The sequence below is a fragment of the Marmota flaviventris genome, chromosome 15 (genome assembly GCF_047511675.1).
Source record: "Marmota flaviventris isolate mMarFla1 chromosome 15, mMarFla1.hap1, whole genome shotgun sequence".
Lineage (NCBI taxonomy): Eukaryota > Metazoa > Chordata > Mammalia > Rodentia > Sciuridae > Marmota > Marmota flaviventris.
In genome coordinates this window covers 19,716,945-19,730,511 of record NC_092512.1, presented here as the reverse complement: position 1 = coordinate 19,730,511, position 13,567 = coordinate 19,716,945, and the positions used below count along the sequence as shown (strand labels likewise).

At 39.4% G+C, this 13,567-nt stretch overlaps 1 protein-coding gene across 1 annotated transcript in view; it reads left to right on the top strand.

Moving 5' to 3' along the window:
* The window catches only part of Deptor (DEP domain containing MTOR interacting protein), a 140,570-nt gene extending 133,912 nt beyond the window's left edge, over positions 1 to 6,658 (top strand). The window contains exon 9 of the mRNA XM_027949714.2: positions 1,434 to 6,658. Within this exon, the coding sequence (XP_027805515.1) occupies positions 1,434 to 1,562 (129 nt within the window). The 3' untranslated portion in view covers positions 1,563 to 6,658. The remainder of the gene's footprint in view (positions 1 to 1,433) is intronic.
* Positions 6,659 to 13,567: the final 6,909 nt, after the last annotated feature.

The following is a 13,567-nucleotide window of genomic DNA, read 5'->3' as shown; positions in this document are numbered from 1 at the left end:
AACCACAGATATGGGACTCATCACTCAATTAGTCCATCTCAACCATCTTCCATCCTTCCTTTCCTTCTCCCTGTTTCTATCCCTTCTCCTGCTTGCTGTCTTTTCCTTCTTCCTATTTTCTTATTTTCCCAGTGAGAGGAGAGATTTATATGGAGCAAGAAGACCTTCAAACTCAATCCTAATTGTGCTGTTTTATTTATGCATTTAGTTATTCAGTTCATTCAGCACTGAATATGTATAAGTACTGCTGCTATAACAAATAAGCACAGACTTACCAAACTTAACTGATATATACAGAGTGGGCGCACATAAATGAATGGTGCTTGTCATTGTTTTGTGGTTCCCTCTCCTGCCATAGGTTACCACTCACTGTAAAAGTTAGCCTTTGTTAGCCTCATCCACTTTTCTGGGGATAGGAAGTAGGGAGATGTGTAGAATTTATCATTACAACTGGTACACTTCAGCCAGGTGTGATGGCACATGCCTGTAATCCCAGTGACTCCAGAGGCTACGGCAGGAGGATTGCAAGTTTGAGGCCAGCCTTAACTACTTAGGGACACTTTGTCTTAAAAAAAAAAAAAAAAGTAGGAGTGGGTTGGGGATTGGGAAAGTGGCTTTCTTGGTAAAGTGCCCCTGGGTTCCATACACAATACTGGAAAAAATGACTAGACCCCTTGACAAATGGAAGGAAGCACTAGGAAGCACTATTAATAATCATGTAGAAGCAATATTTATAAAAAGAGAACTGTTCAGGGAACACTGGACCATAGGGTCTTCTTGTCTACTGAGTCCATATGAATAATTACAGCCATTAAAAAAAAAAAACCACAGTGACTGTAAGGAGACATTGCATCTCCACAGGTTTGGAGCACTGTAACGAAGCTTTGTGTATTTCACCTTCTTTAATTCTTGCAATAACCTTATAAGGTAGGTAACATCCCTATTTTAGAATTGAAGGAAATAAAGCTCAGAAATTTAAATAACCTAGCTTAAGGTTCTGAGTTAGGATTTAATCCCAATTTTGTGAAACCCTAAAATAAATGCTTCTTCACCAGGCACATTATTGATGCACACCTGTAATTCCAGGAACTCAGGAGGATGAAGCATTCAGAAGACTGTAAATTGTTTGCCAGGGCAACTTAGACCCTGTCCCAATTTAAAAGGGGGTGGGCCTAGTATTGTAGCTCAGCAGTAGAGCACCCCTGGGTTCAGTCCCCAGTACTGAAAATAAATACATAAAATACATGTTTTTTTCCCATCACAATGCCAGGAAAAATGTGCCTTTTTGGAGATTGTTGAATTGGAGTTGTCAGTGGGTTTGCATGGATATTTTAAGAATGACTTACCTGTTATGGCTGCACACTATCTTTATGAAAGGTCTGTAAAAACCTTGCAGCTATAACTGATGTTCTTTCTTTTCATTGTTCCTTTAGGTCTGTCAGTTCGTCGTCTCTGTCAATGGGCTCAATGTGCTGCACGTAGACTACCGGACCGTGAGCAATCTGATTCTGACAGGCCCACGGACAATTGTCATGGAAGTCATGGAGGAGTTAGAGTGCTGAGCAGCTGTCCCTTCAGGCCTCCGGTGGCCCATGGGTGACCAGAGTGACACAATAACACAATGACAACACTTCATGCGAATGGATGGCTTTGGACATAGGAAATTTTTCTTTGTGCATACACATCCTAAAATTGAGTTTCATACACTGTTTGAATGTGGAAGAACCGGGTAACACATCTTTTAAAAAGTCAATGTGGAAAACATTTGGGAACTAGAGTTTTCCTACATGATGGAATTGCCTTATTAGATTTCTAGGTATAGTTCTCATTCATCGTTTTTTTAAATCTTAGTTTGCAGAAAGTTGTTAAAATGTTTTTCTACCCAGAATAGCAACATGCTAAAATTCCCCTTTTAGGAGTCATTAGTTGTTACAGACTTTAAATTGTACTTTTAAGCTGGGCACAGTAGCATGTACTTGTAGTCCCAGCTACATAGGAGGCTGAGGCAGGAAGATGGCTTGAGCCCAGGGATTCCAAGGTCACAAGGCATGATCCCATCTCAAAAAACAAAAGCAACAAACAAACAAAAACTTTCACCCAAATTAGCAGGGAATTGTTTAATCGAGGGTCTGGATTTCACCAAGCTTCAAATGAAAGTGACATCCATAGGAATATGACCTGTTAACCAGCATTTCCAAAAAGGTTCTAAAGCATTGAAGTAATTAAAAGCCATTATAAAATGACAAATTTCTTAATTACTGCCTTCATATCAACTTTTAACTTAATTAGGACATTAGATTTAAAAAAAAAAAGAAAGAAACCTTGTCATGCTGTGAGCAGGTAAATAGGGAAATAATGACCTTTTACTGAGATGATTATTCTTCTTACTGAGCCTAAATCATTTGGTTCTATAAATCAGCTATAACCATGTTCTAGAATTAATCCTAAATATATTGAATGTGAATAGAAGAAGTTTGTGCATAGACGACACTTGAAGCTCAAAATCAAGCCTTCCAGCAAGGGTTTACTTTGCAAGTGTCTACTTTTAAGGTAAATATTCTAGAACTCAGCTTCTGTGTGATAAAACTTGAAACTCTGAATTGCTTTCTCAAGCCCAAATTGTTACTGGCCTTGTAATGCAACATATTCCAAGGACATGACATGTTGCTCATTAGGGGGATTATTTTCACTGAAATTGCCATCTGGGGTAGGGATTTTTCATCTTCGTTGTACATATGCACGATTCCTTTTTTGGTTTAGGAAAGAGTACATCTTGGGTCTTGGTATGTAGAGGTAGTTCCTCAAAGTGCCAAATGAGGGAGTCTGGGAATGCTAAATTCTTTTTATCATTTCCCATAAACAACAAGATTGCTTTCTTAATATGCTCTAACAAAGTAAGAGTGTTGTACCTCAGTCATTTCTTGGTGATAGGTTATCACCATACATTGGTACTAGTGGATGGGAAAACATGCTAAAGATTTTATACACACACATATATATATATATATATTTTTTTTTTCCTGGTAATCCAACTTTTCTAGCTGTAGTCAGAGGATAGGATTTTGAAGTAATATTGAATGTCTAGCATTAATATTGTCAATCTATATTTGAGAAAGATGATTGCCTCCACGTGTGTGTGCGTTTCTACTGCATGTCGGGCTCTGTGCTGTGGTATTTGCTATGTATGATTTCCTTCACTCCTCATCACAGTCTTTTGAGGTAGATATCACCACCCACATTTTTCAGATGTGGAAACTAAGTCTGAGCAAGACTGAAGATGTTCTCTAAGCTCAAACAGCTGCCAAAACTACTGCATCATACAGCCTGAGTTCACACACCAGGTAGTTTCATGCTAAAGCCCGAGTTACCCCTCCCCTCCAAACTTTCCCCATTTAGGGACCTTATATTGGAAGCTCTCATATGCCAGGTGCCATGCTAAGACTTTACATGTTTGTCTTTAATGAGCTGTGAGGTCAAGGCCAGCGTTATCCCCATTGTACACGTGAGGAAACCCACTTGTAAAGAGGTTAGTCATATGCCCAAACCACACAACTAGTCAGTAGGAAAACATACTACCTGGGGTTTTTTCCCATTTTTTATTAGCTATTTATATATATAGTAGTTGGTTACCACCTGGTTTTAACAACATTTCTTGTAGCATCTTTTAAAGATGAGTCTTAGATGCTTTGTTTCTCCAGGTCTTCATTAATTGACAAGAGAAGAAAGAACACCTTTCAAAAAATGCCATCTTCTCACCTGCTGCTTGTACATTTTACTGAGATCCCAAGGCCCACCATCTTGAACCCTGGGAAATATAACTTCCCGTTAGCTAATCTGAGCACCAGAGAAGTACCTGTACTCCATACAGCCTCCTCCTGCCAGGGAGCGGAGGCAGGCAGGCAGGCAGGGAGAACAGGTTTTCTTCTTTGGTTCTCATCACCCTCAGTTTAAAGGCCAAATGCCAGAGGGTCTCTGAAGGCCACTAGAGCTTTATGTTAGCCACTCCTCCACCCACCCCAGTGTCCTCATACATGAGTCACAGTGAATGCTCCTGTGTCCCACGTCCGCATCTCACTCTCTTCAGGGTTTGCACCTGCTGTTTCTCTTTCCTAGAATGTTCTATCTCCTTCTTTACCCAGGAATATCTTTCTTCTTATTAACCCACCCCTTACATATTATCTCCTCTGAGAAGCCTTTGCCAGTTTCCTAATTCTGGCATTCATGCCCCTTCTCTGAATTCCTACAAACCTTGAGTAAGTCCCACCCCAACCCCATTATAGTACCAATGGCATTCCTTTGAAATTGCTCTGCCTCCAGACTGTCTCCCAACCTAGAAGCCGAGCATCTGCAGAATAAGGATGTCTTGGTACCCAGGAGGATATCCCTTTACCTAACATAGTTCTGACACAGAGGAGAATTCCAGCTGTTTATTGTTGCCCAACAACCTCCCCCTAAATTTTTTTGCTCCCGACCCTACAGGTTGTCGGTTGGGGCAGAATTAAGCTGATGTGACCCACCACTGCCCTACATTTGTGGTTAGTGAGCAGTCGGTGGAGGCTGCTTGATCTTGGGTGGTGCTGCAGTTTGAATCTTGAAAACCTCTGAAGACCCATGTGTTAAAGATTTGATCCCCAGAGTGATAATACTGGGACAATGGTGGAAACTTTTGAGAGGTGGAACCTTGTAGAAGGTCCTTAAGTCGTAGGAGTATGTCCTTGAGAGGGACTGTGAGGCCCTAGTCCTTCCTCTTTTTCTTCCTAGCCATCAGTTGAGCACTTTTGTTTCACCATCTACTCCTGCTGTGGTATCCTGCCTCACCATAGACCCCAAAGCAATGACCAATTGATGGCCTGGAACCTCACAAAATGAGCTATAGTAAACCTTTTCTCTTTATAAGTTGATTATCTCAGGTATTTTGTTATACTGATGGAAAACTAACACAGATGGTCTTATGCATATGTCTTATAGTGGGCTGGGACTGTGGGCCAAATTGCCCACATTTCCACTGCATTTGACTATTCCCCAGAACTAGCCCAGGCTGAGATTAAATATACTGCAATACCTTTCTTCTACTTGCTTAGAAGTTACATAATTTCACTTCCACACCATTTTATGAGCCAAAAGGAGTCATAAAGTTAGTCCAGAACCAAGGGGTGGGAAACGAGTTGCCTCCTTTTTATGAGTCAATTTCAAAGAATTTGCAGCCACTTTTAATCCACCAAGAGTGGGACACCCCCGACCCCCACCGCCCATATGTTTAATAAATCCCAACAGGTAACCTAGCTACAGAAAGCTTTTCTCTATCCAGATGCAAATTACTAGTCAGCATCCTGGGTAGAGTGTAATATTGAATCAAAGCTGTTTCTAATGAAAACTTCAAGTCAGAAAATCCTAAAATGATAGTGCTATGGGAGGCCATGTGGGGCATGGCTCAGTCTTTTCATTTGATGACCAAGGAAACAGAATGGTCACGTGACATGCTCAGACCCAAGCTTGCTGGGTGAGAGCTTAGGCCAGAGGCCCTGCTCCTCCTTCTAACCAGGGCCTTTGCAGTCCTGCTGTGTAGCTGAGGGTAATGTTGCCAGAATGGGCCTTTGGCTTGTGGGTATTCAGCAAAGGAAAGAGATCTGTAAAGGCAAGGGAATAGAGTTTTAATTGATCTGTCTTGAATTGTTAAATCATATCATAAAACAATAAGTATTCTACCTGATATTTTCACAGTTTTCTGCTTTAAAATTTAAAAATCCATTTCTAAATGTAGCACAAAAAATATCTTAAATGAATAAGAGCAGTGTTTCTAGGAGCTTTTATTTCGTGTGTGTGTGTGTGTGTCTGGACTGTGCCTTACCCACATAGGGCACGGGTATTGTGTGAGGTTTTACTCACACCTGGGGGCCTCTGATATCTTTCTTTGCTCCCTGAAAACACTTTTGATTTTTTAGGTGTTTGTGTATGTGATGAGTTTATCTTTTGGTGATGGAAAGGAATATAGTTTTTGTCTCTTCATTAATGCAATGTGTGCAAATTTGAAAGCCATGTTTTGTTATAGAGAGAAATGCAGCTACCTTTTGGCTTGAGTCTTGAGGTTTTATTTGTAATCTTTGTTAAATAATTGTATAAATTAATAAGACGTTAAGTTGATAAATGGGGAATAACTTGGAGATGATAATCATTATGTGTGTGGATTAGTGTGATCGACTTCACACCATCTTATAAAAGGTGGCTATACCACAGGGACAGGTAATTCATATTTAAAATGTTACTGCTGAAAGTTTGTTCACATTGGAATCTCACATTTTTAAATACTGTTTCCTTTCAAATGTATTGTGAAAATAATCTGCTGTCTTAAAGAGAGACCTGTTTTAAATTGTTGAGATTAACTATTCTCTCCTGTTGAGTATTAATCCTGTTTAATTTTTTTATTATAAATGAACAGAATAACTCTAGAACATTTTGGCTTTGCTAATTGGTTGAAATCTGTCACTGTCATTGACCATGGTTTTAATCACTTAAGGCAGATTTTCAGGTGCAATGTATCTTTCTTCATTTCAATACCAAAACACAAATGCGCTATGTACCAAAATGAAGTTCATTGTCAAAGATAGCATATGGTATTGTTAAATGAATTAATAAATGTACTTAATATATATCTTTAAAATTGGGTTGAGATTTATTTGCCCTTTATTAAAATGGTAGCATAATACTTAGAATTATTATATAAAAACAGAGGCATATTGCATGAAATAAATGGAACATTTTTAAAACAATGACTTTAGGGTTTCAGCTTTTCCTGTCATTTAAAACAAATTAGCCAATTTTTGTTCAAAGAAAGGGTTGCATTATAAGCTGATCTACTACTTACTTATCAGAGAAAACACATGGGACTCATATCTAATTCTCTAAGGTAGCCAAAAGTGCCATTTTTAAACCTACTTCTTGATGGATGTTTTCTGGAGGTCTTTTGCCTGGGGAAAAAAATATGCACTAAAAAGTTTTTTTTTCTGTACTATATTTGATTCAGAATAATTTTCTCATATATAGATACTCTATGTGATGGGTATTGTAGGATGTTCTATATGGAAAAATACCATGTACTTCTCATTTTTAAAAACTGATTACAATGGATTAGGAAATAAGTTAAATAGTTCTGTGTTGGGGGGGGATGTAAAGTTATGGGGGTTAGTGGTTATTCACACTGTACTCAGAGTTAACCAAAAGGACATTTAATTTTCTATTGCTTATTCACTTATTGATTCATTCAGGAAACCTTATTGAGGACTTGGGTTTTAGACACTGCACGTAGGCACTGGGAATACAAAGTGAGCAGACATGTAGCTCATCCTTCAAGAGTCACCTTTGGGCTTGTCTCTTAAAATTATTCTCTCTGTAGATGGGGGAATAAGAAAGCAAGGTGTTAAAACAGCTGGGTTTTTTGTTTTGTTTTGGGTACCAAGAATGGAACCCAGGGGCACTTAACCACTGAGCCGCATCTCCAGCCATTTTTATGTTTTATTTAGAGACAGGGCACCACTGAGTTTAGGGCCTCACTGAGTTGTTGAGGCTGGCTTTGAACTCGTGATCTTTCTGCCTGAACCTTCCAAGTCGACGGGATTACAGGTGTGTGCCACTGCACCCAGCTAAACATCTGGTTTAATGCTAGAGACCACCATCCAACTCAAGAACCAGAATACTGATAATACTTTAATTGTATTTTTCTTCCCACTCCTGTCTCTGACTTTCTCTTAATCAAGGAAAACACAATGATGAACATGAAGTTTACCATTCTTCTTGCTTTTTTGGTTCTTATTAATTGTTTAGTTTTTTTAAAAAAAATAAATTTACTAAAAGAGCATCGAGTTTTATGTAATCTGCAATTTGCATTTTATTCTCCAGGTTTTTGTGTATAGTAATTCATTCCTTTTTCACAACTCAATAAAGTTCATGCCGCAAATTCTTTAGTTTCCTGTCGATGGGCATTTGAGCCATTCTCATTGCTATGTAATAAGTGGGGTTGCTTTGAACATTCTCATGCCAAGTCCAAACAATAGAGGAGTTTCTCTTAGATGTCCACTTAGGAAAATAATTGTTGAGTTGTAGGAAATATGAACGTCCAACTTTATAGAGTTATACTAATGAGCTTCCAAACTGACTCAAAATACAAAAGTGGTATATATTAATATCTTCTCTAACTCTTCATGTTTTGAGACTTCTTGATGTTTGTCAAATGAGTGTATGTGTGGTCAATGATACTGAGGTTTCTAAGGTGCTGCAGAGCTCGTAAACTAAAGCACAGACTTACCTAAGTTTGCCATCCTAATTTACTACATGTATGCCTTCATCATATGCAGGATGTCTTCAACCTTTGTATCCTGCAACTCCATGAATCAATTGAGGCAAGGATTATTGAGACTTTGTATAATATATTTGGGAACCTCCAACAAATAATCTGTTACTCTACATTCAATTGAGTGCCTTAAAAAGGCCCCTTCTGTCACTTTTTTTTTTACATTTTTTAATTTGTACTTTTTAAATATATACATGATAGTAGAGAGTATTTTGACATTATATATACATGGAATATAACTTATTCTAATTAGGATCCCATTCTTGTGGTTGTCTATCATGTGGAGTTTCACTGATGGTGTGTTCATATATGAACATAGGAAAGTTATGTCCAATTCATTCTACTGCCTTTCTATTCCCATCCACTGTCCTTTCCCTTCCTTCCCCTTTGTCTAATCCAATGAATTTCTATTCCCCCCCCCCACACACACACACACATTGTGTGTTAGCATCTGCAGATCAGAGAACATTTGGTCTTTGGGTTTTGGGGGATTGGCTTATTTCATGTAGCATAATAGTCTCCAGTTCCATCCATTTACTGCCAAATGCCATAGTTTCATTTACCAACTCCGTAGCTTGGCTGTTGTGAATTGAGCAGCCATACACATTGACATGGCTGCGTCACTGTGGTACACTGACTTTAAGTCCTTTAGGTATATGCCAAGGAGTGGGATAACTGGGTCAAATGATGGTTTTGTTCCAAGTTTTCTGAGGATTCTCCATACTGCTTTCCAGAGTGGTTGTACCAATTTGCAGTCCCACAAGCAATGTATGAGTACACCTTTCCCCGCACATCCTTGCCAACATTTATAATTACTTGTATTCTTTATAATTGCCATTCTGACTGGAGTGAGATGGAACCTCAGTATAGTTTTAATTTGCATTTCTCTAATTGCTAGAGATGTTGAATATTTTTTTCATATATTTGTTGACCAGTCATATTTCTTCTTCTGTGAAGTGCCTGTTCAGTTCCTTTGCTCATTTATTGATTGGGTTATCTGTGGGGTTTTTTTAATATTTTTTAATTTTTTGGTGTTAAGTTTTTTATATATCCTGGGGATTAATGTTCCATCTGAGGTGCAGGTGGCAAAGATTTGCTCCCATTCTGCAGGCTCTTTCTTCATGTTTTTGATTGTTTCTTTTGCTGTGAAGAAGCTTTTAAGTTTGATACTATTCCACTTATTGATTCTAGATTTTACTTCTTGCGCTTTATGAGTTTCGTTGAGGAAGTCAGTTCCTAAGCTGACGTAATAGAGTTGGGCCTATATTTTCCTCCTCATAGGCCCAGAGCTCTGGTCTAATTCCTGGGTCCTCGATCCACTTTGAGTTTTGTGCAGGTGAGAGACAGGGATTCAATTTAATTCTGCTACATATGGATTTCCAGTTTTCCTAGCATCATTTGTTGAAGAGGCTATTTTTACTTCAATGTGTATCTCATTCTGTCACTTTGACTATTTTTTCTCAGTTACTGAGGAATAAAGAGATTCACAGGTTAATAGAAAACATAGCTCTGAATTTTGGATTGTAAATTGGGAGGAAGCCAAAATAAATTTGCTTTTCGATCCTTATCTTACTCAGATACCTAGCTATTGAAATTAAAACATATGTGGAAATGACTCACCAAACATAATCTTTAAAGTTTAAAATTTCCTATAGAATAGTTTCACAAACAACAATATCTATTTCTTACCCTATCAGATTCCCAGCAGTTTTACAGCCTGGTAGGAAAGCAATAAAAACAATCGACAAGTTTGCACTATTGTAGGTCATTGTATCAGATAGCAAAGCTCTCCAGGGGTATTGGAGAGTTCATCTTGATGATAGAGGTGGTTTCCCCCCACTGCCCCGTGAACACACCTGAACTGAGACATCATTCTTCACTAGAATTACATGAGCAACACACATCCTTGTGCTTCTGTTTGCATAAGCTTTCTGTGGTCAGAGCGGAAGCACAGGCTACTGCTTGCGGTGTATGTCTGATGAACGTACTGAGCAAAATAAAGGAAGGTTTGTAAAGAACTTGGCTCAGGTGTCTCCTTTAGATTCCAGAACTTGACAACTCTCTTTTTCCTGGGCAGGTTATTCTGTCTTTGTGGCTCTCTCTTTGACTCCGTATCTTACTCTAGCTGTCCTTTGCTTCCTCAGAGTTAAATATTAAACTCTTTCTGCGAGTCTGAGTTGCCTGGCTCCACAGAGGTCAGTTCATAATTGGAGCTTTATGAAGGTGGACAGTGACACCTTTCCAGGTCCAGTCTGACTCGATGGGACATCGGTTGACTAGCACTCAGGTAACTTGGGAAGAGAGAGAGGACGTTGGCTCTGTGACCTCAACTTGAACATGGATGTGTGAGTGTAGCCAAAACTGTAAGCCCAGAATTTTAAAAGACCCAGATGTTTCTGCTGCTATGAAAGGTAAAGAAGCAGAATACTAGCACCTACACCTGAAAAACTCACGAGCTGTGTGACATGGGGACACCGAGGCTAGTTAAATATTAAGTAGGGAGCCCCCTATATCTGTTATTTAGCAGCACAAAGGGAGGAAAGCAAGTCTGATGAGCTGTAAGGAACATGGGAGTCTGAGAACATGAGACCAGCCTGTTGTGTTAAACAAAGAACCCTTGTTTTTTTCAGATTTTACTCCAGCCAGTTTGAGCTACATCGGTTGCGAGAGCTTTCTGGTGCTTTAGGTATTGACATGGAATGGGAAGAGGTTGGGTACTATCTTCATTAAAGTTCATGTTCTTTCTTTACAAGCAAAAGAAAATCCACTCATTTTCTTCCCTACATCCACCTGTTTCGCTTTCTTCCCACCAGTACTGTACATACTCCCAACTTGTTCTGTAAGTGCAAAGTAACGAATAAGTTAAACTTTGTTAGAATCTAAGAGATGCTCTAAATTTTCTGGTAAAAATTGTTAATTTTTTCCCCAGACAAACAGTCTTAGAAATAACTGATAATGGGGGCTGGGTTTGTAGCTCAGTGGTAGAATACTTCCTACCACGTACCTGTGAGGCACTGGGTTTGATCCTCAGCACCACATAAAAATAAATAAATAAAATAAAGGTATTGTGTCCATCTACAACTAAAAAAAAATGTTCAAAAAATAAATAACTGATAATGATAGTTACTATTAGTACTATTACACTGAGGATGTTGCCTAATGTTAGAATGCTTGCTTAGCATACTCAAGGCCCTGGATTCAGTCCCCAGCACTACACACAGACAGACACACACACACACACACAAACACACATACACACACAGTGGGGGGTAGGGGATTATAATATTTATTGCACTCTAAATACATGTCAGCTACTCTGCTAAATGTTTTCTACAGATGATCTCATTTAATCCTCACAATTCCGTGAAGTATGTATTAGTAAAGTTCCCATTTTACAAAGACTGCAGCTCTTTGGTCATTAAGTCAGTGGAGATCACATATTGGCCAAGTGATGGGGCCAGGCTTGGAACCTAGCCCCTGACTACGGAGGGTATCTGCCATCCAATTTGAGCATGAGATTACACATGCACAGAAATGGAGAGAACAATCTAGAATAAGAACTTGCTCCTTGAGAGCACCCCACTTTCTGCTGGGGAGCTACCCAGTCCCCTCCTGAGCAGTGAGGATCTGGGCTTATTCCTCTAACCTGGTGCCTGGATCGCATCCTTGCTCTACATCTGCACACATGGTGATTCTACCTGATTCCCTCTTTTCAATATCACTACCTTTCACTTGACTCCTTCCCAGAGTCTCCTTTCCTCCAAAACTGGGGGTGCAGTAGCTTTTTCTCTAGCTTTCTTGACAGTTGCTAATCAAGAAGCAAATGTCCAGGTTTTCATATGTGCATTTCCTTTCCTTTCATTTCATCTAGCACAATCATCTTTGCTGGACCCCTCTGCTGTGTTAAATATTAAGTGCTAATCACTAGAAGCAGCAATGAAAAGTAACCTGGCAAGTCCACAAGTTCTAGCGGACAAAAACTGCTTTAGTGAATACTTATATACCCAGGACCTCATCGTACCCCGACACAGGAGCCACTTGATGAATGTTTGCTAAATAAAAGCATGTATTTGTAAAAATGTCCCCCAGTTTGCAGTGGTCCTTAGTCTTCCCTAGAATAGAAGTCTCGCTGATGCCTGTTTCCAGCCTCCTTTCTTAAAGATGGCCTGTCAAAGACTACACTCCCCTTTTCAATCATTCTTGGAAGCAGGCTTGTGTGTCTTTGCTTTCTCTTGGTCCTCCTTAAGGCACCAGCAAGGCCAGACTGACATCTGGTGGAGCACAAGGGGATGTGGAGTTCAGAGAGAATAAAATGGTGAGCTGATAGAAAAGATGGAGGAGAAAGAAGCAAAGGAAATTTTTTTTTTTTTTTTTGAAAGAACAGACCTTCAGGGTCACCTATCCACCACAAAAGGAGTCCAGGCAAATCCCCCACATTCTAGGCTATGAGAAAGAAGATGGTTTTTCATTTATAGTAGCAATAGTTAAGTGTCCACTATGTGCAATGTAACAGACATGCTAAGTGTTTTATGCCTGCTATTAAGTGTTTTATATTTACTTTGTGTACATTGTCCAAGCAACCACTTTCTAATGCAAGTCAGCACTTGGTAATGCCTCCTACAGTGCTTCAATCCTGCCCTAAACTCTGACCTTTGGCCTCCTCTTTGACCTCCAAACATGCAAAACAGATTACAAAGCAGGCTAGTAAAGCTGGAATTTTCACTCACAAATGTTTGAAGGGGAAAAAAGCATTCTTAAGAGAGTTGCGGCTGTCTTTTAATTCCTGACAAATTCTTTATTTTGGGATTTGTCATGCTTTTCTTACATGAATGAGGAAGTCAAAAAGAATATGTTAGTTTTCATTTAGAAAGATGAACATGTTAAAGGACTCTTGGGATCTACCTCAGTCTTCTAGCTAGGTTATTGACTCACAGAGTTTTATTAGGAAAGAACGTGACTGTGAAAAAATCAAAGATTGTTAGTGCCCACAGAGGAGGAAGAGTAGGAGGAGGAGGAAGAGGAAGACGAGAAAGGAGAGGGGGAGGGGAGAGGAGGAGGAGAAGAAGGAGAAGAAAACAAATCTCAAAGGACATGCACATTTATGGTTTCTTAAAATAATGCACACCATTGTAGGGGGCCTCCTGACTCTAGTCCCAGTTATACAAGGGGGCTGCCAGGATGCACACATTGGCCATCAATCAGTTTCAACCAGGGACTGAAGTG